Here is a 26,104-nt window from a genome sequence, read left to right as displayed (position 1 = left end):
CAAGGTGTATGTTTGCCCATAGCACACCATTTGCAATGCAACCACTTTGCATTTGCTTATAAAATCACATATATATCAAAATAAATATCTGCTTGTAATAGAAACTTGGTCTACTAAGTAAATCCATCAAAACCACACACCATAACTAAGTTTCCTAGCCACAAGTCTACAAACAGACAAAAATTCATACACAAGCACACAATCCACACATATTCACACACACATACATAATCATATCCTACTGGCACCCTAATCCTAAATACATTACAATATATTTCTTCAAAAGAAAGGGGTTGCAGTTCTTTACAAATCACAAGCAAACCCTTAGCTTTGCTCCTTTCCCCGTTCACCACTGGATCCTTCGCCTGGACCTAGAATATTGAAAAGAAAGGGATGAGACAACCACAGTCTCAGTAACAGCGAAATCTACATTGATTATTATAAAGTAAGCCATAATTAAATAAACGAATAATAAATTTCAACATAGTATATAATTTAGCCATTTAAAATGCATGAATGCATGACCTAGGCCGGTATGGCCTTTCATGACCAACAGAATACCCCCTGGCACTCTTTAACTCGCAGGTAAACCTTATACCTACTTGTACCTCCACCGGCATAAAACATAATCTAAGGCATGATCTAATCCACCGAACCTCCCATGCCTCTTCGACGTGAATCCTAAGCAGTTGAAGCTAACTCTCTCCTAGAGCCAGCCCAACTTACTTTCCATGTGAGGGCTACCTTGGCCTAGGCACTCAACCTCACACTTCATATGTTGGATTCCCTCCCCCACTGAGAGGTGTCGAATACTCAATACACTAACCACTTTAGTGCACTGAGCCCACAATACGTAAGACAACACTGAGTACTGACAGTGTGCCATAGAATATCAAAAATCCACACCTTCTCATTGGTGAACTCCCACCGAGATCATATCTTTTACTCTTGTCTACCTTTCCTAAGTATTGACCATTCAACACTCTAAAGTAGTATAATATTTATAAATCTCATTTCCATAAAAACATTGTTATTAAACAATTAGAAAACATATTTGCACTATAATCAAAGTAGTACCCCATAACCCCTTATAAAGTACATTTAATCTTTTAAAATATGTAATGCATGATAACTAGTAATGTTTATTCAAAAATAGCTAAAACAAAGTAATAAGAAATATAAATTCCCCTGTTACCTCAACCCTTTAGTACCAAAAGGGTTCCTTTTGTACAAAATAGAACTTGGCTTGTTCCTTAACTTCCGAACAAATTCCACCAACAATTTCCTACAACATATAAGTGATCTACATCACTTATCATGACAAATAGCATTAATGAAGACTATAACTCATACCACACAACTTGGGTCAATGAGTCATAATCCACCCTAATGGTCCATGTATTAAACCAAACATTCACATAGTATCACTTAACCACCAAAACCATTTATTAGCCATCATTAGGCTAATTTTCAATTTATATAATTTTTTATCAATTAAAAACCTTCACTTAGTGTCATTAACTTTCACCATTAGCCCTTATAATGAAAACCAAACCTTAATTTAAATCTTATTGGGCTCAAATAGAAAAATTATAACTAAATCAATAAGCTTAAACCATTGAAGAGCAAAAACCCAATTTCTCAAGGTTTATTTTGTGCCCAAAACACCTCTTTTCATCCAATTATTCACTCAAAACATTAGATCACTATACAGAAACTCAAAACATGCTCCCTAGGATCCAAAGAAACAAAAGCTTACAAGAATAAAGCCTTTGAGATCAAAATTCAAAAATATCCTCTTCCAAAAATTGAAGAAAATCAAGAGAAAGGGAAGATGATTGAAGTAGGAAGTTTACCTATCGTGTAGCCGAGCTTGCAACGGTCGTAAAGACTCCTAGATCCAAGCCTAACTCCCTCCCTTTCTCTTCTCTTCTTCCTCTCTCCCTCTCGTACGTTTCCTTTCCTTTCTTTTCCTTTCTAATTCAGTTTCTGCGTTTCTGCATCAGTTTTGGTCTTTAAATTGCTGGTCAAAAAGTTTGGAAAAAATTACAAGAAAGGGCTCAACATTTTTTTATTATTGCACAAAAGCCCGGGTCAACTTTGGTAATTTTTTCATAGTTAAAAATCAAATAAAACCAAGCTTTTGCTTAGTAAAATTCAAACTCTGAGCCTCTATCAAATTATTTTAAATTTTAGTTTAATTATAGATATTTTATTTTATTTTATTTTTATAAATTCGAGTCTTAAAATTTCAGGATGTTACATCATCTTTGTCTGCCCGCAGTTGTGCTCAATTCAATCGTGTCCACGAGTGATAGAGGAAATTGTTCAGGACTAGATGTTATTTGAGCAATAGTTGTCCATGACCAAAGGTGTTCAAGAAATTTGGAATCATTACGGTGAGTTATGTTCGTGAGCGAAAACAACATTCACAAGCTTGTCCTCAAGTGGATATGCTTTTTTGGCCTGATTCCTTAGTCTTTGACTTTAGGTATAATGATCTCGAATCATTATCCAATTAAAAATTTAATTAATTAAAATAATCATTAAAGCTCCAAATCAACCTTGCTAAGGTTAATTTTTATAATTGCCTTTAAAAGCATAGGAATAATAGGATCCCAAAATAATTTGAAAATGAATGATGAACTCTAAACACTTGAAAATACTTAAAATCAAAGTATAAAAGTTTATGGAAACATGGAAAAAGAGTTAAGCTTTAGAAATAGGCCAAAACAAGGTTAAAATAAACATTTTAATAAAACTAGCACGTCCGCCGCAGCCGATTGCACGTTCACCACAGCTTGTGATATAAGGGCTACTCATCGCGACCAACTCATACGTAATGTCAGTCGTTGCTAATAAGACTGTACATCATAATGCATGCACAATTACAATAAAGATTAGACAGCCTTAACTGTTAACTTTTGAGGTACCTAATTTATAGCTCGAACTTCTGATTAAGGTGGTCTTAATGTTTGCAAGAACATAATTGAATAAACTAACTAATGGCTTTAGTCACACTCTAATCCAGAATCAAATGAGGATATTAGAACACTTAGTGCCAAAACAAGTATTTATACTAAAAGCACCAAAATCAATTGTCTTCTCTCTCAAACCATTATTAATACCAACTTCATCACACATAAAATATATTCATAACTAGATATACATAACAATTGACTTGCATCTACAAGCTGTGAACATTCTTGTCTCTCCTTCTAAGGCTTACCATCAATTCAGAGGTTACTCAAGGTTGGAGGTAAAATAAAAATCCTCTCAATTTGTGAAACCATAACATGCACCCACATGCATCATTAATCCCAATTAAAAAAATAAAAGAATTTATGCCACAAAGCTTAAGTCAACACCATAGGCTCATACAAATGCAACAAATAGTCTAACACCTACAAAGCAATGAGTATTTAATTATACAAACTAAAAGGCTAAAGACTTTACTAATCAAGTTAAGTATGTTTACTCTTCGATACTGCCCCCTTAACCTCACACTTAGCATTTCCTAAAAAGTATTAAACAACAGGAGTGAGATTATACAATCTCAGTAACCAACGCTCACAAATTCAAGTATATAAAAGTGTGGCAAATACAAGCACGTAAGGCAAGCAATTACTATTAACAATATTTCAATATTTAGCATGTATTATAACACTATTAATCATTAATCACAAGCAATATAAGACAATGATAATAATTATGCAGGATCATATGCATTCCATCCTTATTCCTCTCCTTACATCTTTTGATTGAATCCATAGACTATCAAATCATATAAGATCAACTCATGTGATCAGATTAGACCCACTCTCTAATTGTGGGGGGTTATCCACTCGAGGTACTTGCTGCCTACTCTTGGACTATAGATTCCCCCTTTTGAATACCGGGGTGTCATAATTGCCATAACTTATACCATCTCCTGCAAGAAATCAATGATACTCGTGCTCACATATGCAGTCCTTGAGGAACAATGGGCGTAAACACATTGTAATCAAACATATCAACCATTGTGCTCAAATCTTGATGATGGTTACATCTCATGGATTTTCTATAATACCTTTACTCAATTAGGTAAATTCTTACTCATCCATGATCATGCAACATGCACATATTGCTCAATGACATGTCATAATTGTAAACCTAATTAACATATCTCATAATCAAGTATATACTATCAAGTCAATAATAAATAACTAATATTTAAATTCTATATAAATATCATAAGCTCATGTTCATTGACATATCATTAACATATACTTTAAAAATAATGCTTATGCACAATATCACTCTATCAAGTCATGTATTTACACTCCACATCCTCATACACGTGCTTATTAATTCATATGCCATAATCAATACTCACTAAGATTTTAATAGTCACAATATCATCATCATATCATGCTCAATAACCACACAACATGCTTGCATATCCACATTATCATTTTTATCATAATTAATAACATACAACTCATAATTGCACACAATAATTGTCTACAAGAATTTAACTCCTAGTTACCTCCACCTTTAGGTTATCAGCCCAAGAATATACTTTGGATTTTAAGGGAGCTTTCCAACAAGCTCCAAGCAGTCAATCTACAATTAATTATTAACAGACCGTATTGATGACTAATCATTATTAATTAACCATAATCACAGTTAAGGCATGAAACGCTTAAGTAAAGTCAGCCCTAAAACTCACTTTCATTAATTTATTTAACTTTTATTAAGCTTAAATAAATGCTATTAGCTAGTCTCATTAGCTTAAAGTAAGGTATCCCTTACTACTCATCGATCAACTCCAAAACTCAAGTAATCAAGAGATTATTTCTAAGTACAATTGCCAAGTTGTAAAAATTACAATTTAGGGTCCCATTTTTTCAAAATTTAAAACTCTCTAAAGTACCTATGCAAGTCAAAAATAAATATTTAACTAGTATGTAGAAGCATGGGATCTTAAAAAGAATCAAAACATTTGCATAATAGTTGAAAACAGTAAATTAATGCAAAATAAAGGTATGTGCCGTGGCTTATATATCTCTATGCTATGCACCATAGTAGAGACATCTTACGTCGTGATACATTGCACAAATTTGACAGCATTCTGTTGTTAAATGATAGCTTCAAGGATGAACTTTTGACATGTCTCATTTCTTTATACAATGTCCAATTGAAGTGATCTAGGTGTCTATGAAGAGTTTTCTCCTAGCTCTAGCTATTGAATTTGGTTTCACAATCAAATTATATTTCAGCCAAGATTTGGATACTTATTTCACAATTCCCTCATTTTTCACAATTTACACATATCTTGGGTGTCAAAAACTCATTCCAAGAGCTAAAAGGTTCAATTACACTTTAAATTATACTCAATAGACTATTTCAGACTTGTGCAATACACCACGTGACTAATACCACATATATAACATATTTTTAATGCTCAACTCCTTAATTACAAAAATAAAAAGGGAAGCCTTAAATTTATAAATCAATATATCATTTCATTTACTCACTCCCTTATGATGAAAAAAGCCCTCTTTTCTCACAAATGTGCAGCTAATCCCTTATGTCTAATATGTAAAATTCATCTTGAGATTATAGAACACTTGCTTCTGCTTTGTGAATGGTTTCAACAAATTAAGTTTGGCTCTCCCTTAACTTTAACTATGGACACTTTACATATCTCATCTTTTGAATCCTTGTGCGATTATTTCCTTATTAATGATAGCCCACTTGAGGAATATGATAAGGCGTACATGTAGCTTGTCTTTATTGGAATATGTGGAAGATCAGATTTGTATCTATCTTCTCCACTGGAACTCTAAATCATTTACAGGTCATTAGTTCTACTAGGGCTGAATACTGGAGGATTAATTGCTGTACTTTTATCAATTCTCCGTCTTAATTGCATTTTAAAACTACATGGTCTCCCTCTAATGTTGATACTGTTAAAATTCATTGTGATGGGGCTTTTATGCAACATACAAAGAAGGCAGCCATAAGAATTATAATAAGGGATAGCTCTTGTCATTTTTAAAAGGATGGCGGGATCAAATTCATGCTGATCCAAGCTTCATGTCTAAACTTCTTGCTTGTCAGAAAGCCATCCAAATAACATCAGATCTTTGTTATCGCAATATTGTCATTGACATGGACTGTCTAAAGCTATTTTGTGCTATCTCATCCAAGGATTTGTCTTATTACCCTTGGTTTGTTCAAGGGATTTTTGGTGATATTATTACAAGCCTTAAGTTTTTACATTTTATCTCTCTCATATGTCAAGCGAGATGGAAACTTAGCTGTCAATTGGTTGGCAGCCTCTTCTCTTAAGGATGTGGCTCCAAATGGTTGGATTTCCAACCCATCACTCTCTCTTTCTATTATTTTATCACATGATTCAGGCTCTTCTCATTCACTAGACCAGCAACCTGTGGTTAACAAAGATAAGGAAGGCATTGGATGATTTTGGTCTTTTTATTTTAGTTTTGTTGCTATGTCTTTGCCATGTTGGCCAATGACTCTTTCGTGCCTTTTGCTTCTTGTTTGTTTTCTTATAGACTCAGTTTGTTTTAGAATGTTTTCAAAACCGGACTGAATATTGAACCAAAAAAGCCAACGGTTTATGATTTGCATGGTCTAATAGAGTTGGACTAATGGTTGAATCAGTTATGAAATAATTAAATTAAGTGTGTGTGTGTGTGTAATAATCTAAATATGAGAAGTAGATATGAAATTATTACTTAAACTTAAAAATAAAATTAAATATTTTAATTTTATCATTACTTAACAAGCCACACGACACAACACAATATTAAATAATTTAAAAATTGATCATTTTCTTAAAAAATTGCCAAAAAATAAAAAAGAAAGAAAAAGAATTTTTTTTATTAGTTTGGTTTTTAAAAAACTGAACTTGATTCTCTGTTTGATCTCTATTTTCAATTCGATTGTTGGTTTAAAATAATTTAATTCAGTTCAACTCTTAAAATAATTTTTTTGGTTTGATCAAGTGTTAACCTGACTGATTCGACTCTCTGATTCAGTCCGATGGTTAAATGATTGTCGAAATCCTTGTAGACTCTGTTTACTTCAACTAGTAACGAAAATCTTTTGCTGGTTAAAAAAAAAAAAAAATCTTCTGAATTCAGACACATTTTACGCCCAAGGGGGTCAGCCGGCAACGACAAGACAGTTATTAGTCCTCATCACAGTAATTAGCGGATTTTTTTTTTTTTTTCCCAAGACCCTCTTCCTCCGGGGTTGGATTTTTTGGACTTCGGATTCAGTCCGTGTGGTCTGTGGTGTGGGGGCGTTACGACTTTCACATGTTTGACCGCGTGAATGATTTCTTTTCTTTTTTTTTTTAAAAAAAAAAGAAACAAGAAGAAAGTTCCTTACAAATGAGGATGCAGGCGTTCAACCGATGGGCCAAACAAGAATGAACGCACAAAATTGGCGACAGTGATGAAGTTTTTCCTTTAGTATAAAAAGATGAAATGGTTAACTTTATACAACTGCGTTGTTGTGTGAATTCTGTCGCTTAACTCATGATGTATTTAAATAATATTACATAGATATATAAATGTAACTGTAATATAATCTAAATAAACTGTATTAAAGATTAATAGTTATTTTTATCTTTAAATTGTATATAAAATGTTACAAATGTCTTTAAATTTAACTGTAAGTTAATTTTATTTTTTAACTTCAAGGATTTTTTTCTTCATTATCCTGATACTTTCTCAGCGTTAATGAGACCTGCATTATATTTTATATTATAAAATATTTAAGTTGAAAGGTAAAAATAATCTTTTAAACAAAAATTTATGAATAAAAATGACTCTTAACCTGAATATATATTATATATAATAGTGAGATTTATTGATAACTAACAGACGTTAAATGTTTTTAATGTTAGAGTGATGATAAAAAGAATATTTAAAATTAAATAATAAAATTAATTGATAGTTAAGTTTAAAAATATTTGTGAGATTTTATATACAGTTTAAAAATAAAAATTACTCATACTATATAATACGTTTGCCAAGTATGTATGTATGCGTGTGTGTGTGTGTGTATAGTGGTAGCAGAGAGACACGGTCCCAGAAGATGGAGAGTTTGCTGGCAAAGAGTGAACTAGGCACGAGAAAGGGGCAGTATGTTGGGAGTGGACGAATGGGCCGTGACAGCGTATTCCTAGCAACATGCAAAGCGACAAGCACCCGTTAATCAGTGGCGCTACATATGACGTCATGGATGAAGGATAGTGAAGATTTTGGGGAAACATTAAATGAGAAAAGTAAGTGATTTTAAAATAGGAGAATCAATTAAGGGGGAGTTAGATTAACTAAATGGAAGCAGCTAGATGTTAGGAGTGACGTTAGCAAGGAGTGTGAGGGGGCGATGGATGGAAAGCGGGGCAGAGGGGCCCACGTACCCCTTATGCTAGCGGCAGGCTTTCGCCCTCATCGCTTTCCCTTCACGTGGGAGTGGTGCCCAAGCCCCAAATTATATCCTTTCTCCGCATTAATGCCTCTCGCTCTTAGCCTCTGCTTCTTCACCATTCACTTCCCCCCGTAAAAGCTTCTGCTTGTCCGTACACCTCCATGGACGACCTCCTCCTCTCCTCCTCTCACTCTTCCCCGCCCTCCTCTCCCCTCCACCACAAGCTCCAGTTCTTGCTCCAGGCCCTGCCCCACTCCTGGCTCTACGCCATTTTCTGGCAAACCTCCCACGACGACCGCGGCCGCCTCCGCTTGTCCTGGGCCCACGGTCACTTCCACGGCTCCGTCCACCGCCTCGAATCCCTCCTCGACGACAACCTCAACGACGCCGAGTGGTTCTACGTCATGTCCTTGACTCGTACTTTCTCCCTCGCTCCCGATTCCTCCGCCTCCTCCCTCCCTGCAAAGGCTTTCTCCTCCGCTTCTCCCCTTTGGTTGAACATCACCCAGCCCGACCTTCCCTTTCCCTCCTGCGACAGGGCCAGGGAAGCTTCCCTGCATGGCATTCGAACCCTCATCTGCGTTCCCACCAATCACGGAGTCCTCGAAATGGGTTCGTCCGAGATCATCCCCAGGAGCCCCGCCATCATCCAGCAGGTCAAAACTCTCTACGGCTCTTCTCATCTCTCCCCCGTCGTCTCCCCCTCTCACAAGCAGCCCGAACCAGTTGATTTCTTGGACATCGACGACACCATTTCTTTTGCCGACATCGGCATTATCGCCGCCACTCCGGAAGTAAAGGATGAAAAAGCACCCGACAGTTCCTGCAGCAAGTCCCGGAACAAAGACACCTGTCTCCAGTTCAGGGTGGATTCCGAGCATTCGCATTCGGATTCGGACGGTCCGGTGATAGAAAAAACACCGCCCAAGAAGAGAGGACGGAAGCCCGGGCTGGGTCGCGAGACGCCGCTGAACCACGTGGAGGCGGAGCGGCAGCGCCGGGAGAAGCTGAACCACCGGTTCTACTCGCTACGCGCTGTGGTCCCGCACGTGACGAGGATGGACAAGGCGTCACTGTTATCGGACGCCGTCTCTTACATCAACGAGCTCAAGTCCAAGATCGAGAAACTGGAGTCGCAGCTCCGGAGGGAGCCCGCCAGCACGAATAGTTGTAGGAGGGTGAAGCTGGAAATGACGGACACGGTGGAGTCGACGGTGGAACAAGCCGGCCCCGGCGGAAGGGGCTTGAGGCTGGGGCTAGAGGTTGATGTCAGGATCATAGGGCCGGACGCGATGGTCAGAGTCCAATCGGAGAACAGGAACCATCCCGGAGCGAGGCTGATGGACGCGCTGCGCGACCTGGAGCTTCGGGTGCACCACGCCAGCATGTCGTGCGTCAACGAGGTAATGCTCCAAGACGTCGTGGTGAAGATCCCTCAAGGCTTGAGAAGCGACGAGGGCCTGATTAAATCTGCTATCCTCAGGAGACTGGATCAGTAGTAGATTCAATTCCGGGTTATCTGTTGATAAATTAATAAGTTGCTAGACGTTCTGTATAAATATCCGTTCCTTTTTCATTTTCTAAAAAAAAAAGTTATTTAATTAATTAATTTCCTGTGATAAGGGATGTTGTTGGATCAGTTTGGAGTCTGTGAAATAAGGAGGTCAGCAGGAAGACATGGAAGAAGCTCATGTATTAACAGTAAGAGTTATCACTAGAACAGAGAGCAGTAGCTAGTAGCAAATAATGGAGTTCGACTTGAGAAGATGTTAAATGATTGGTGTTGAGACAGGGTGTATTCTCTTTAATTAAGAGAATACATCTCTATCTCTATCTCAACAGTTGGCATAAAATTGTTAATTGTAGCATCAGTTTTGTTTTGTTTTTATTGGAAGTATGAATTCATCAACCCGACACTGATGGTGTAGATGCATATTCAGGGATAGAATCATAGATAGATGCAGCATAGAAGAATGGATTGGGTGAAAATGTAGATGTAGAGAGGGTTAAATGAGGAAAGAAAAGGGGGAGGGGTAAGGGGCGAGACAAAATAAGATGGGCATCAAAATCAGGAAGGGCAGGAGAAGCACTAAAAATCTCCACTAAAAGCGAGGGAGGGGGAAATCAACATTAGAAACATGTGAGGGAAATGAGCACAAGAAAGGCAACTTTAACGTTGTCAACAAAGGGGCAGGGAGGGGAATGAATGTGGAGAAAAGGAGGAGGAGATAATTACGAAATTGGGATGAGGAAAGATGTGGCGTGTTTTTCCAACACAAACAAAACGTAGGGGCCAGATGGAAAGAACCTTTGAGATTGAGAGAGAGAGAGAGAGAGAGAGAGAGGTGGGGACAACGTTTTATTGTGTTAGTTGTATGTTGGATGCCTCTCTCGAATGTGGAATCTCATCTGTGCGACTCCCCAACCTGCCCTCAGCCTCGAGCCTCTATTCACTCCACTCCCTCTCAATATTATGTTCCAATAATTAACAGTGTTTTTTTACATGTATAATTCCTATCTATTCCATTATTTATTTGGTTTTTATCATGCATTTATTATCATCATTTAAATATTTTAATTTTAAAAATAATATCATAAGGCTTGTTTATAGTAATAATTTAATGAACAGTATATTTAGTTTAATATTATAATTAGCTATCTTACACTGTTAAATTAAATGAATGGATGAGATTGAATATAGAGAGAAGTATCCATTCTCTTTCTCAATTAACCAAAAAAAAAACAAACTAATAATTTAACAATATGCTTTGATGAGTATAACGGGTGATAAGGTGGTGGCTGGAAGTAATATCTTCCAGTTTGCTTAATCATTTACTCTAACATGTATATGACCATAAAAACCAAAGTATAGGACATTTCATTTTTTTTCCCCAATTTTTATGTTATTAAAATATTTTCCCTATTTTTATTTTTAGGACAAAAAATAAAAAGATATTTTTGAATAATTATAATCTTTTTTGAAAATCACATCTAAAAAAAAATCCACCTACAAAATTTAATTTAAGCAATGCTTCGATGAGTACGGTGGTGGATAAGGCGGTGGCTGACGCGTTGGTGTTGGGTAGCTATGAGTGGTGATTGGTGTTGGGTTCGTGATGATCAGCTGTACATAATCGGTGACCTATAATTTGCAAACCCAAAAACAGAAAATCAAGTCAAATGAGAAAAACTTTAGATTGGTCTTTTCTTCATAAAAACGGACAAAAGCATAAACATGCTTTGTGACAAGCACATCAAAAACGGTTATCCAAACAATTTTATTTTTTAAACAAAAACAAAGAGTTTTATTAGAATAAGGAAGTTAAAACAAATTATTCTGCACTTAATTCAATTTTGTCCTAAAAAAGAGAGAAAATATTAGCCATGGACCTCTCGAGGGAGGTACTTTATATCAAAGAAGGACAATAAGATTTTAAAATTACACTACAGTCTCTTGATACTCAGTTGAAATTAAATTTTTATAGAAAAAGATGACATTACCCCTAAAGTTCAAATTAAAAATAAAAAAACCTACTTGTTAAAATCTGAATATATTGTCAAAAGTTAAATGAATATATGTTGATGAAGGACTTACCATTTTATTAATTTTTTTATCTTGTAAAAATCTCCGAATGTGTTGTTGTTAATTACGAATGAGTTTTCAAAACTCGAATGGCTTCTTGTTCATGCAGAGTGAACACTTATTCAATTAAATATGTGCTCAATTGTTCTATCTTGTTAAAGTTTAAATATATTGTTATTAATTATAAATAAAGTATTATCAAAATTCGAATGGAATATTGTTAATCTTTTACATAGGAGTTTTTTTTTTCTTATTATATATTTTAAATTTTAGAGGTGATTTCATCTTTTTTCATAAAAACTTAATTTCAGCCGAGCACTAAAGAACTGCAAGGCAATTAATTTTATAATCTTACAATCCTTTTTGATATAATTAATTAAATTATTTTCAGGGCGTCTCCAGCTGGTATCCCCCAAAAAAAAAATGTTATGTGAACCCATTGTTCTTCGCCGGCAAAATTAAATTCAATATCTCATCGTCTAAACTCTAAACTATTAATGTCGAGGAAAAAAAAAACTAGAGGTTTTTATGGTTATAGGTCATGTTATAAGATCAAACTAAGCAAATAATTTAATATTTATTATATTTTATATTATGATCAATTTATTATATTTGTTAATAATATATTGTTGCATATCAATGATAAACTGTTTATAAATTTTCAAATTTTTAATAACAAATTCCTAGTATATCAATGATAGGCCTCTTATTATATATCAATAGGAACCGGCTACACTCTCAAATATTAAAAAATTTGATCCATTTTTTGGGTGTAAGGTTTTTTTTTTCCCTGCCAGTAGGTAAATTTATCTGAAAAAAATATCAAATTAGCGTCAAAATTAAAATTCACGTCGTTATGACTAATTTAAGACATGTATGGCTCAATAGAATAGAGGGAAGGATAGAGGACTAGGAGTGAGGGGAGAGTAAAGTTTTTAATAATTCTTTAATGTATATTTGGATTAGCTTTTACTACAAAATTTCTGGTTTTATATATTAAAACTTACAAGCTGAAAATAGGTAAAAGTAAGTTATTATAACACACACACACACATATATATTTTATTTAAAAAAGTCAGCTTGGCTTCTGAATTCAATTCACACTTCAAAAGCTCATAAAAATATCTTATGAATAAACCTAGGTTTAAGACAAAAATCATTTCAGCTAAAAGCTATCCAAACATGGGGGGAAAAACATCCATCTTTTGATGCATACAATCTTGCTTTTGGGGAGTTGGCTTCCCTATATAAAATCTTGGTTTTCGGAAGTTGGCTTCCCTCTCCGCTTGAATTGTCTAAATTTAATTTGAATTGTTTAAATCTAATATTTTTAATTTTAAATTATTAAAATAAAAATGTATATAAATTTTTTTAATAAATATGTTCATTAACCTAAACAATTCAAATTTAAAATGAATAGTTCTATACATTTTTATTTTAATAAATTTAAAATAAAAATAAGAGATATCAACCTCATGGGAGGGAGGTATGGAGTAGGACTTCTCTCAATGGAGGGAAATCATGAGTCCATGACCTTCTTGGCTTGATGAGAAAGGAAAAGAGAGATACACTAATTAAATTGACTATTATAACACCATAGATAAATTTTGAGTTTTCTAAAGCCCCAAATCCAATCACAGAATTAGAGATTTCATTTGTAAAGTACAATATTCTAATATATTACTTAAGCAATTACTTTTTGAGTTCTTAATAGATCCAACATATCAAGTGACAAGTTATGTAAGTAAAATTTTTTATGATATTATTTTAATTGATTTTATTCTTATAACATAATGCATATTTAACTTTTTAATTTTGTTCTCTCTATTATTATTAATATTAAAATTAATTTATATTTAATGGCATTTGGATGTAATATTTTTTGAACAGACTATAAATAATGACGCTTGATCTATTCAAGAGTTTTTTGAATAGTAGACGGTGATCCATCGACTTCAAGTATAGTTTTAGGTTTCAACGGAAAATAAAAAATCAAGTACATATATAGGTTTCCATAAAATTAAAACACTCCACACAGGCACAGATATTTCTGTACGAGATATAGCAGTGGTCCCCCTCCTGTGAACATGACAGGTGGAAATTTTGTGGCATTTCATTGATCTTCTGAAAAGATCAAAACTTTTTGGCTCATTTTTCTGGTCAAATAATTTGAGAGTCATTTTTAGGCTAAAAACACCGGACAAAAATCTATTTTAATTTGAAAATTGATATTAAAATGATGGACACTAGCTGTATTTATATACTCATAATAACATTTCAAATTGTACGATTTATTTTTGAAAGAAGAAAACAACAAGATCATACCACATAAATCATCACATGCTTTTCAATTTTATGCAAATAAAGGGGGATATGTTAGATGCATCTATCCCTTTCTAAAACCATGAAATATATAAGCCGGTTTGTTTTTTTTTTTTAAAATTATTTTTTTATTTTTGAAAACAAAAAAATCTAAAAACTTTGACTAATTGTTTTCGATTTAATTATTTCTAAAACTATTTGCATTTTGTTTTTGAAAATAAAAACAACTTCAAGATATATTACATTTAATTAATGTAAGTTACAATTAACTTGACCAATTTTATCATAAATCATAATCATTAATTTCCTATAATTATTATTTTCAGCCTATTTTTTAATTTTAAAACTGTTTTTAAATCAACATAACTAAACAAATTTTCATTTTATTTTGTTTTTAAAAAATAATTTTAAAACTATATTATAAAATAGTTTTTGAAAACAAAAAATGAGAATAGAAACCAAACATACCCTATATATCTACCTCCTTCAATGTATAATTTATATATCTTTTTTTCCTGATTAGATTTTTAATAACAATTAACAAGAATGAATACATACATATAGTACAGTATAATATATTGAGATACACTTATTCATGTTAAATACATTTTAAATATATTTTGAGATACCCATGAGATTATGGTTGGTAATAATAGCCCCCACAACAAGAATTTGAATTAATTTAGGTGGGTGTTAAACTCTAAGTATCTCAATATATTGGGCAATGGAATAAAAAATATATAATATATTAAAAAAGAAATAAGACAGATATAATAAAACGATGCATGAATATACAATTTTTAAGTTTTATGGGGCACAAATTAATGATGAGGTGCTGTGAACAGAACGCATTTTCCGTTCTTCACATAAAGTCAAGGTGTTAATTAAAGCACGTGGATATATAAACTGATTTGGCATGAGGGACTTTAAACACAGTTACATGCCAAAAATGAGATGGAGACCTTCTTACTAGGAGTCTAGTACTAATTTGGTGTAACAGTGAAGGCCAAGCGGCACCAAATTAATGGCGACATAATCATATGCACAAATTGCGTGGAGAAACGTGCTTAGAGTGCAATTATTGATCGACGAATTGGCAAAGCTACCCCTATGTTGTCTGTTTCTCGGTAAAACAAGAGAGCACGGGATCATTCGTTGATGCCAATGTTGTCCCTGCCCCATATGCGTTCAATTTCTTTTGCTTACTCCTTCCATTTTAAATTATAAAATTTTTTTAAAAAAAAATTTTAACTTCAAAATATATAACACTTTAAGTAAATTAAAATTTTATTAAATATATTAATTTTAATATTATTTTTTTTTTATAATTAATTTTTACCATTCTCTTTTTAATATATTAAATGATGAATATTTTTAAAAGTTTATATTTTTATTTTAAAAAAATAAAATTGTTAGGTATATTTAATGAAGTTTATTGATATGCGATATTTTATTTAAAGGTGTCTTATTATTTAAAATAGAGGAAGTACTATTTTTTAAAAAATAAAAATTAAGACTCATATTTTAAAAAAATATTTTCAAGATTATAATTATTTTAAATTTTGAAGTTATTATCCATGTTAAGTTGAATAACCATTTTTAAAGATATTTTTTTGCACCAAACTTTTTAAAAATATTTAAAGTGATATAATGAGAAGTAATTTGGAAATAAATTTTATCAATAAAATCATTATGTTTCATAAAATATCTTATATTATGAAACATTAAATCACTCCAAACAACCTCTTATAACTTAGAGTAGAAGGATTATTGCATATACATCAATTAATTAAGAAGAAAATATGAAAAATAATTGTTATTTCTGATAAATCTAAGAAGTCAAGCTTCTTTTAACAACCATTTTTAATAGGGAGATAGTTATGCTACAGAATATTAAATTAACGATAGTTAAATTTTTGATAAAAAAATTTTTAAAAATAAGTTAAAAATATTGATTCAAATAATTAAAGATTTAGTATTTCAATTGTAAATAAATATTTAAGCTATCAAATGTAACTCTTGTATTATAATATGAATTTCTATTTATAATAGATTGAATTAATATTCATAGCTCATTTTTAAAAAAAAAATTATCAGGGATCTTATTGTTATTACTTCAACCTTTTTGGCACCTAATTGTCATCCTCCCTTTCTAATATCTACCAATTTGATGAGTGTTCCATGTCTTTTCATCTCATGAGTATTTCACATAGCACTATAGAGATCATCAATTTAATCAAATAGTTGACAAAGATGTTGATATAATACATAGAAAGAAAACCAAATCACATATGTCTACCTTTTGTTATATATGCCCTATAACTAGAATCGAGAATACAAGTTGAATTTAATGGATTTCCCATTTAAACATATTTTTATAGGAATTTAAATTTAAAAAAATTAAGAATTTTTAATATAACTGAATTTTTAAACTTGTTCTAATAAAAAAGGGCTTGAGCGGCCATTTTTCATTTTGTCATTAAAAAATAAAATATTTTAAATTTTTAAATTAAATTCAAAACTTTAGAATACATCTTTATATTTTAAAATTAGAATTTATATTACTTATTTTTACTTTTTGAATATTGTAATTTATATTTTTAAAAAAATACATAATATAATATAATGTAAAAAAATAATTTTTAATACAAAAAAAGTCTTATGTGACCTGGACATGAGCCTATATGGGCTTGGCTGCCTATATAGGCCAAGCCTGCCGTTTATCGACTTTACCTATAATTTAGTCTAATGATTTATATAAATGCCAACAAAATAGTTGAAGTGCATCCTCATAATCTATCTTTTAACTTAGCGTTTCATTTATTTTTAGTTAATTATACATTTTCATGGCTTGATGAAATCTTATTGTTGCAGTGTCAACATTCAATAGGTGAGAGAATTTGAGACAACATAGAATCTAGAACCATTATCTACTTAATTTCCAGATAACTTCATTTCTTGCTTCACTTTTAATTAGTTTTATTTTGACATTTTTTACAAGTCAATTTGACTTTTTAATACATTTTACTTTGATCCTTTAATAGACTTTATTTGATTTTAATTTAGCCTAGTAGCTTTAATTTATCTTCTATTCTATATAATTTAGCAATATTTTTCACCTTTTTATTCAGTAATTATTTTCCATTGTATTTATTCGATAATTATTTTAGTCCTAGAGAACAAATATGACTTTAAAATTTATTTAACTTACCTAGTGGGTTTGGTATGGATAATAGTGGTCAGAGCCCCTTAAGTATTACTTTTTCCGTTTGTATTAATAAAAGAAGAAAACTGTATCATACAGTTTAAAAAAATTAGTTAACTATAATAATTATATTTAAAAATAAAAAAATTAGATTAAAATATCCTGTGTTAATTAACATAACGTTACATGAATTGTTTCTCATTAATATAAATTATGAAAGATAATTTAAAAAATGTGTAATAAATATTTTTTAGAATGTGTGATTTTGCTTATAAAAAAATACAAGTTAAAAGTAGTAGTTTTTCGGACAATAAAAAACAAAGGGAGCATTATAGAGTTTAATTCTTGAAAATTTATATGGAGAGCATTTATTGAGAGAGAATAACTCCTTAAATGATGTATAAATTTCTCGAGGGACTAGTTTGATGATTGCTGATTATGAGAATACCCTAAAAAAACAAAAAAATATTTAATTAAATGTTTCAAGATTTGGATCTTTAAATGTAAGTTGAATCAGTTAAGAATAATTGATTAATCATACCAATTAAAGTTGGCATAAGTGATAAAGACTCTTATCATTTAACTAAATGATTGAGAGCTTAAACATAAGTCCTTGTTGTACTAGTAATTTATTTAAAAGAGGTCTATCAATTACTCTTAGTATCTTAGAAAAGATATTCTCTATTATTAGCAGAGCCTACTCTTTATAAAAAAGAATTTGTAATAAAAAGAATAATTGATCAATCCATATTTACGTGCCCAAAAAAAAGAATATTTTTTAAACATCAATTTTTGTCCCAAAGTTTGAATTTTGAGATCTTTGCTTGAAGAGTGCTGATTCTCTCCTATTCAATTAGTTTGATTTTAATGGGTTTAATTATTTCTTCCTTTATCACTCTTTAAAGCTAGCATTTCAAATTGAGATTTTTTTTTTAAAGTTAGTTTATTGTTTAATTATTGAAATATCAACATGGATGTGCACGAACATATAATATGGCATGTCATGCCTTTAATACTTTACAAGGAGTTCGAGTTCATTTTATTGAGTTTCACAGGAAGTATATATGCTTCCCATTAAATTATTATCTCGTCGAAAAGTTTATAAATAATTATTTATTTTATTTAAATTTGTGAGAATTTCAAATAGTTTTAAACAAATTTAGTTGTTTTTAATAATAAAGACAAAAATAGCTTTATAATTGAATTTTGTTTTGTAATTTTTTAAGGATAAGAATGTATCATGAGAACACGTGTACGGTTAATTGGGTTTTTTTTAAAATAATAAATATTGTGGTAGTAAAGACTGAAGAACTTGTTTTCGAAGACTCTAAAATCGTTATTATCCTTGCGGTCATCACAGCCAAACCAAGAATCATTAACCTAACTACGCACAAAAAGTAGCCAGCCAAGAATCGACAGGGTAAATCAATAATCATTGAATTTAAAGCAAGCTGTCATGTCATTATCAAAGGGTCAGTAAATTTTCAAATAATCACGCCAACTTCGAATTCATGCACGATTCCATCTTTGCAAATCGCAATATTCATTAGGTGACCACCTGATTAAGCAGCCTCTTGCATACATCGTATTATGACTAACAATTGTCACGCACAATAGGAACCATTCACAAAAAAATTACAACTACTACATATGATTAAGTACTCCGGCTCTATCAATTTTAAGTTCAAAAAGATCTTACGGAATATGACAAATGGATGACACTTTGCAAAAAAAAGTCAATAGCATTAAATTATTATTATTTTAACGATATCCTCATTAATTGTATTGCAGAGAAAAATTATATAAGAAAAAAATTAAAGTAATTAACATAAATTGATTTCAATTGGAGGTAATTTTAAAAAGTAGTAAAAAAAAAAAAGAAACCGCTTTTAGCTACTTTTGTTAATCATTATGAAGTAGTTACAAATTTTCTATGCTTTGGACTGGAGGAATTATTGAGAAGTTGTTGAGTTTTGGAAAATTATTAACCTCTTATTAAATTTCAAAAATGCTATACGTACTCTGGATTAATTTTAGAAATGGTTTTCTTTTAAATCCACTAATAGATAGATTTATTTCTTGCAAAGCCTATATATAAAAAATTTTCCTGACACTGAAACCTTAAGTCACGTCTGCTTATTAGAAAGGAATGGATTAAAAAAATAAAAATAAAATAAGATGATTAAAAAAAGATACATGAGCATATTCATATATAAGAGGAAGGAGTGATTTAATTCATGGAGTTAAGAATCATGAAATTTTTGAAAAGTGTGATAATTTCACATTTACAGTATATATTAATAAATTTTATCATGTTTACAATAGGGAAAGGGTAATTTAGTTTATTTTTGTATTAATTTTTTTAATCAATTTCATTTCATTTCATTCTAGCAATCAAACGAGACCTAAATTTTCAAATAATCACGCCAACTTCGAATTCATGCACGACTCCAACTTCGCAATATTCATTAGGTGTCCACCTGATTAAGCAGCCTCTTATATACATCGTATTATGACTAACTATTGTCACGCACAATAGGAACCAACCACAAAAAAATCACTACCACTACATATGATTAAATACTCTGGCTTTGTCTATTTTAAGTTACAAAAAGATCTTAAGGACTATGACAAATGAATGACACTTTGCAAAAAAGTCAGTAGCATTATTTTGTTTTTCAATAAATATGCTCATTAATCGTATGGTAGAGAAAGATTATATAAGGAAAAAAAATTAAAGTAATTAAGATAAATTGATTTTAATCGGAGGTAATTTTAAAAGTAGTAAAAAAAAAAAGGAACCACTTTTAACTCTTTTATTAATCATTATGAAGTAGATAATAATTTTCTCTGGTTTGGACTGGAGGAATTATTGAGAAGTTGTTGAGTTTTGGAAAATTATTGACCTCTTATTAAATTTCAAAAATGCTATACGTACTGGATTAATTTTAGAAATGGTTTTGTTTTTAGATAGATTTATTTCTTGTAAAGCGTATATGTAAAAAATTTGCTGACACTGAAACTTTAGATGTAATCTTCTTAGCAGGATCTGTGGTCGACTTGTTACTCGAAAAGACAGATGCACCATAAAACAAGGCATGTATAAAATGTCAAAATTAATTGCCTGAGTTTAATTAAGTCAAGAGTTAAAACCATCAAGTTTAAGTGGAATCTCCCTTTCAATTAAGCATGTCCGATGCAATGAAACCTACCCACCATTGTTCTTAATCAAATATACACATTGGGTTGGCTGTGACTTGATTTTATTCATTCCTATAAAAGAATAAAGACAAAATAATTAAAAGCCTTTATTCCCATTTTTTTTTTCATTTTTGTAATCAAACTCATTTAAATCTCTCTTCTCCTCCCCTCCAACCAACACCATCAACATATTCTAAATAAAAAAGTGTATGATTTGTTGGCCAATCGCAGAAATAAACTTTGTTGCACCATCTGTCAAAAAATAAAAAAATAAACAGCTCATATTTTATTTTATTTTTACTTTTAACATAGATATTAATTTTAACTCATGTTTAAAATATAACTTTATTTTGAAATCATTAAAAAAATATTTCATTTCATTCCGTGACTTTATAAATTATGCATCAAATTGTTATATATTAGACAAGCCTTCATTAATTACAGATTTGTATATTAAATTTAAATAATCCTCTTTCATAACAGGAGATCTTGTGGGTCAAGAAAACAATACCGGCCTAAGGGGCGCCACCTACAGTGAGGCCCAGAACTTACCAACACAGCATTAGGAATTTTAATCGCTGATCCGTCTCAATCTCTGAAGGCCTGAGTGAAGACCTGAAGACCTCGCCTATCTCAACTGCTACAGTGATATTTCTTGTATCCATCTTTCTCGCAATTATTGTACATATCTGGAACGTACATTTGTAGATGTAAATTAAATGCTTTGCATAGAGTTCGAATATAATTTGTCAATGTTTTCATATTTAAGATTCATCTATTGATTTATGATTAATCAAATTCATGAAACAGTGACGGGGAGAAGACGTCCACTTCACTACCTAACGTAAGGGAAAGAAAAGAAAATAACAGGTAAAAGGAACTAACTAGTCAATACAAGGCACGTTTAAATAGCAATTACACCAAAGGTGGGTGTAACAGTGAGATCGAAATCCCATGTTCGTATAAGATGATCACTTCATTAACAAAAGAAGAGACTAAGGAAAGACAAGGAAGAACCTCCGTCAAAAACTCCAAGCTAAAATCTGAGGAGTAGAGGATGAACAAGCTCTATGAACCAAAACATAATAAAAAAAAAAAAAACAGGAAACTGCACTCTCAAGTGAACACCGCTCCAGAAAATAATGGGAATAAAACTGCCAAGTTCAGTACTGTGAGTGTGCAAGAGCAAAACTGCAAAAGCACCAAGCTTAGCAATTCCATTCTCTCTTTGGCTGAGAAGCATCTTGCTTGCTGCCTCCACGTAAGTCATTTGAAGGCGGGCCCCCTCCAAGAGCAGCCTCCTGCATTGGATGCATACTGTTAATGATCCTGCTGGGTCTCATTCCATTTGCCCTTGAATGCCTTGTGGATGCGGCTGCTGCTGCTGCTGTGGATCCGGCATTTGATGCGGGGGACCAAATTGTAGTGGCATCTTCGGGGAGAAAATACCTTGCTATTGAGCCATTGCTGCGGCCTGAGGATGTTGCATATGGTACCCCGGTTGCATTGCTGGATGTGCCATCTGTGAGGGTTTGGACAAAGCAATAAAACTGAGATTGTCAGCACCTGATAGACTACCAAATGACTAGCTACTATCCATTAGGGACATTTGAAATCAATCTAAGTCAATCACATCAAACCAAATCCAAACAGCCAATCAAATCGATCATTTTTTTTAAGTATGAGCCAAATCAAAATAAACCATGTTTCAATGTTTTTGAAGTACAGCAGAAGAATTGAATCGCTCCAATGTGTTCAGTAAACAGATTGATCTCGTTGGCATGTAAAAACCACTAAAACAAAACTAATGATCATGCAGGATATGCTCAAATTGAACCTGTGGAGGCATGGCTAGTGTTTGAGGTTAAGCATCGGCGATTGCAGCTAAATACATTAAATTCTTCTGAAGCTGGGCTTGGTACCTGAGATCCCAAAATATTGGAGAACCATTGCATGAAACAATGCTAGATACATGCAAAAACACTTCTATGATCTATAATAGATCAAAACAAGTAATAACTGAGGACCATGTTTAAGAAATAGAATATTAGAATAGAATAGAATAGAATCTATCATAGATAACATGACACAACATCAACTGCTCCATGGGACAATTTTCCTAATTTCAAAACCGCTGTTCTTTCATACAAAGGATTAACACAGAAAAAAAGTACAAAAAAGAGGGAAAAACTTGAACTCACTAAATATAAAGATCCCTGTTTTCAATACAATGACAAAATCTTAACATAAAATCATGGCAGGAGGCTCAATCCAGAACTCCTTTAGATCAAGGCTTCTAAATTTTAAACTAACAGATATAAACAATGTTTTGGCTCAGGGAAGGGTAAGATAATGTGCTCCCTATTCATATAGCCAAAAATATTGCAGATTGAAAGTCTGGAGAATAAAAACATTCAGACAAAGCCGAGAATCCACTTACTGGGCACATTCAGCAAGTTTTTCAAGATTCTGATATCCAATATTGCCATAATCAGCTTCTTGTTCTCATCAAGATACTGCATTTTGTCACACAGGCATTTAGATCACACAAATTCACTGCCTAGTTGGGCATAATATATCATGTCATTTTGATGGGTTGAAGCAATGATTGTTTTGACAAACAAAAACAAAAGGTATAATTAAAGGGATAAGGAAATCATTAACTTCAAGTGGAACATATCAATCAATCTGAAAAACATAGAATAAATGTGACAATTTCATTACAGATATCTTTATAGAAAGTGTTTAGAAACCAGCTCAATATCTAAGGGCTAAATTAATATCAAATCCCATTCGTTCAACAAGCATAAATATATCATGTCATTTTGATGGTTTGAAGCAATGATTGTTTTGACAAACAAAAACAAAAGGTATAGTTAAAGGGATAAGGAATCATTAACTTCAAGTTGGAACATATCAATCAATATGAAAAACATAGAATAAATGTGACAATTTCATTACAGATATCTTTATAGAAAGTGTTTAGAAACCAGCTCAATATCTAAGGGCTTAAATTAATATCAAATCCATTCGTTCAACAAGCATAATAAAATTCAATTATTTGCTACAATCAAGCAATAGGTGAAGAGATTAACACCCCCAAGAGAACAATGTCACCTATTTTTTCTCAACTAACAAAAACAGTCACAAACAACCGTTTTCTATTGATCTTATGTATCCCCGCACAAAGGCATCCTACATCAAGAAACTTGAAAAAACATTAGAAATCCCAATATTATTCAAAAACTATATCAATTAAAGAGCCTACATAAACTAGCTTGATTTTCAAAGATCCCAAAATATACATACTTCTAACTGATAAATTAACATGGTGTAAATAGTGCCGGAGAATACATGAATTAGAACTGTGACGTCAAACAGAGTATCTCTTGTGGCTTTTTTTCTTTCTTTATTGCAGTGCAAGGGATCAATTAATTGACAAACACCACTCTCATCACAAACCTCCAGAACAATATTTTATCCCCAATATCTTATATACAAATTCATAAGTCCATCTACTTAGCCCTTAGGTAGACAACAGAGAATGGAAAAACTCCTGAAACAGGGAATTGTCCTCGAAAATTTTCAGCTTGTGCCTCTTTCCCCAAAATAGCACCCAAAAAACAAAAACAAAAATGGTTTTTCTTACTGACCAACTAAAAAATTGGTAGTTTTGACGTTTCTCAGTTGACTCCCTTGTTGATATTGATTGCATGGATCTAGTATTAGTTACTGATAGATGAAATTAAAATATATATATATATATATATATATATGGAACATGCTTATATGTGTAGAAGTTTTAGGCTAAAAGGAATACGCAACATGCTTTATCTAATTTACCAATAGTGCTCCGTATCAATTTTCTTTTTAATAGACCATTAGAGCAATCAAATGTTTCATCACTAAATGTACACTTCACTCACACATTGAACACTTACACATTATTATAATGCTATTGCTAGTGTTAAGTGAACATTTTCAATTTCAAAAGAACAATAAAATACCATGAAATTGTTCGTGGTGTGTATGCGAATGCCAGCAAAGATAGAGTTTGTTATTTTATATTCACACGATGTTTTTATGTTAAAATTAAGATGATGATGTGATGATGATGATAACCACCAGTTCAGTGATAATTGAAGAAAACGCTTCGGATTAAATGAATGGCACACTAACAAGCAAAGTGATGTGGGACCAATCCCTATCTCATAAAACCTCCATTTTGATACAAAGTTATGTTCCCCAGCTATCATTGCAGGCACTTGTGGAATTATGAAGGGGATAGTAGGGACTATTGCAGTACTTAAAAAGGATACCTTTTGAACCTGCTCAGTAGTTATGTTTGTGGGTGGAAATGAAGTCATCATAGGGAAAATTTGCGTTGTTTGTTGCATCTTCTGGACTAGCAGTTTGCACTAAAAGCAGTGGGAATAAAAACCCTAATTTTACCCAAAATCAAATGCAAATATGTTAAGATGGATGATAAAAAGACCAGAAGAAAATGAAAGACAATAACTTTAGAGAAAAGATAGGGAAGAAAACCTGGGTTGGGACTTGGGAGCAGTTGAGCAATGCGGGAAAGATTATTTGTTTAGGATTCTGATGACCCTTGGGATGTTGATGAGGCTCGGTTCCAAGGATTACACTTACAGGACAAGCAAGACCATGAAATAAACTATAATCGAGTAACGTTACTGAGGAGGAGTACCTCAATTATTCTTTATTTATTTGGGGAAAACATGGCAGGAAAAAAGATATGAGGAGAAAATAAAAGAAAAAATAATTTTTCTTATGGGATGAGAATAAAAAATAAAATGAATGAAAAGTGAAAGGAAAAATGAAATGTGTGACTTATCATATTTGTTTTCAAGTTTTCTCATTACAAATGGAGAGCTTTTAAAAGGAAAATATTTACTTTGTTTTTTAACACATGAGCCTTTGCTTCATCATTTTCCACCTTCCATTTTTGTCTCAAGATTTCAACACTCGAATTCACATCATATTTGTTACAATAATTTATTTACTACATCATAATAAGTGACAGTAATTATCATAAAAAAATAATTTTACGTTGATTCACATAAGTTTTATGATTATAAAAGTCTTTAACTTAAAAATTAATGATCTTGTATTGCTTTGTCTCATCGCTTTGTGCGTCTCTAATATTTTCTCCAAACTGCATATTTTTTTAAAATGGTGTGTTTCATGTTTTTATAATATTATGTATATATAATTTATTTTTTATGTTATAGTTCCATATGCTGGCTGTGCAACCCATGACTATTGGTAAAAGCAATATGCTCTTACCAACAAATCATTATTCATTTATTATACTTCAT

General features: G+C 32.1%; 1 protein-coding gene and 1 pseudogene across 1 annotated transcript; one reads left to right on the top strand and one right to left on the bottom strand.

Moving 5' to 3' along the window:
• Positions 1–8,295: 8,295 nt before the first annotated feature.
• Positions 8,296–10,906, top strand: LOC129288951 (transcription factor MYC2-like). The gene has a single exon (XM_054925772.1). The coding sequence runs from the start codon at positions 8,613–8,615 to the stop codon at positions 9,948–9,950; it is 1,338 nt and encodes a 445-aa protein (XP_054781747.1). The 5' UTR covers positions 8,296–8,612; the 3' UTR covers positions 9,951–10,906.
• Positions 10,907–21,666: 10,760 nt separating this feature from the next.
• LOC129289370 (GRF1-interacting factor 2-like) lies at positions 21,667–25,427 on the bottom strand (annotated as a pseudogene).
• Between the last annotated feature and the right edge of the window lie 677 nt (positions 25,428–26,104).

The sequence above is a fragment of the Prosopis cineraria genome, unplaced genomic scaffold (genome assembly GCF_029017545.1).
Source record: "Prosopis cineraria cultivar Desert tree isolate PC_DT_omini unplaced genomic scaffold, ASM2901754v1 PC12, whole genome shotgun sequence".
NCBI classification, from domain to species: domain Eukaryota; kingdom Viridiplantae; phylum Streptophyta; class Magnoliopsida; order Fabales; family Fabaceae; genus Prosopis; species Prosopis cineraria.
This window is presented reverse-complemented; position numbering and strand designations above follow the sequence as displayed.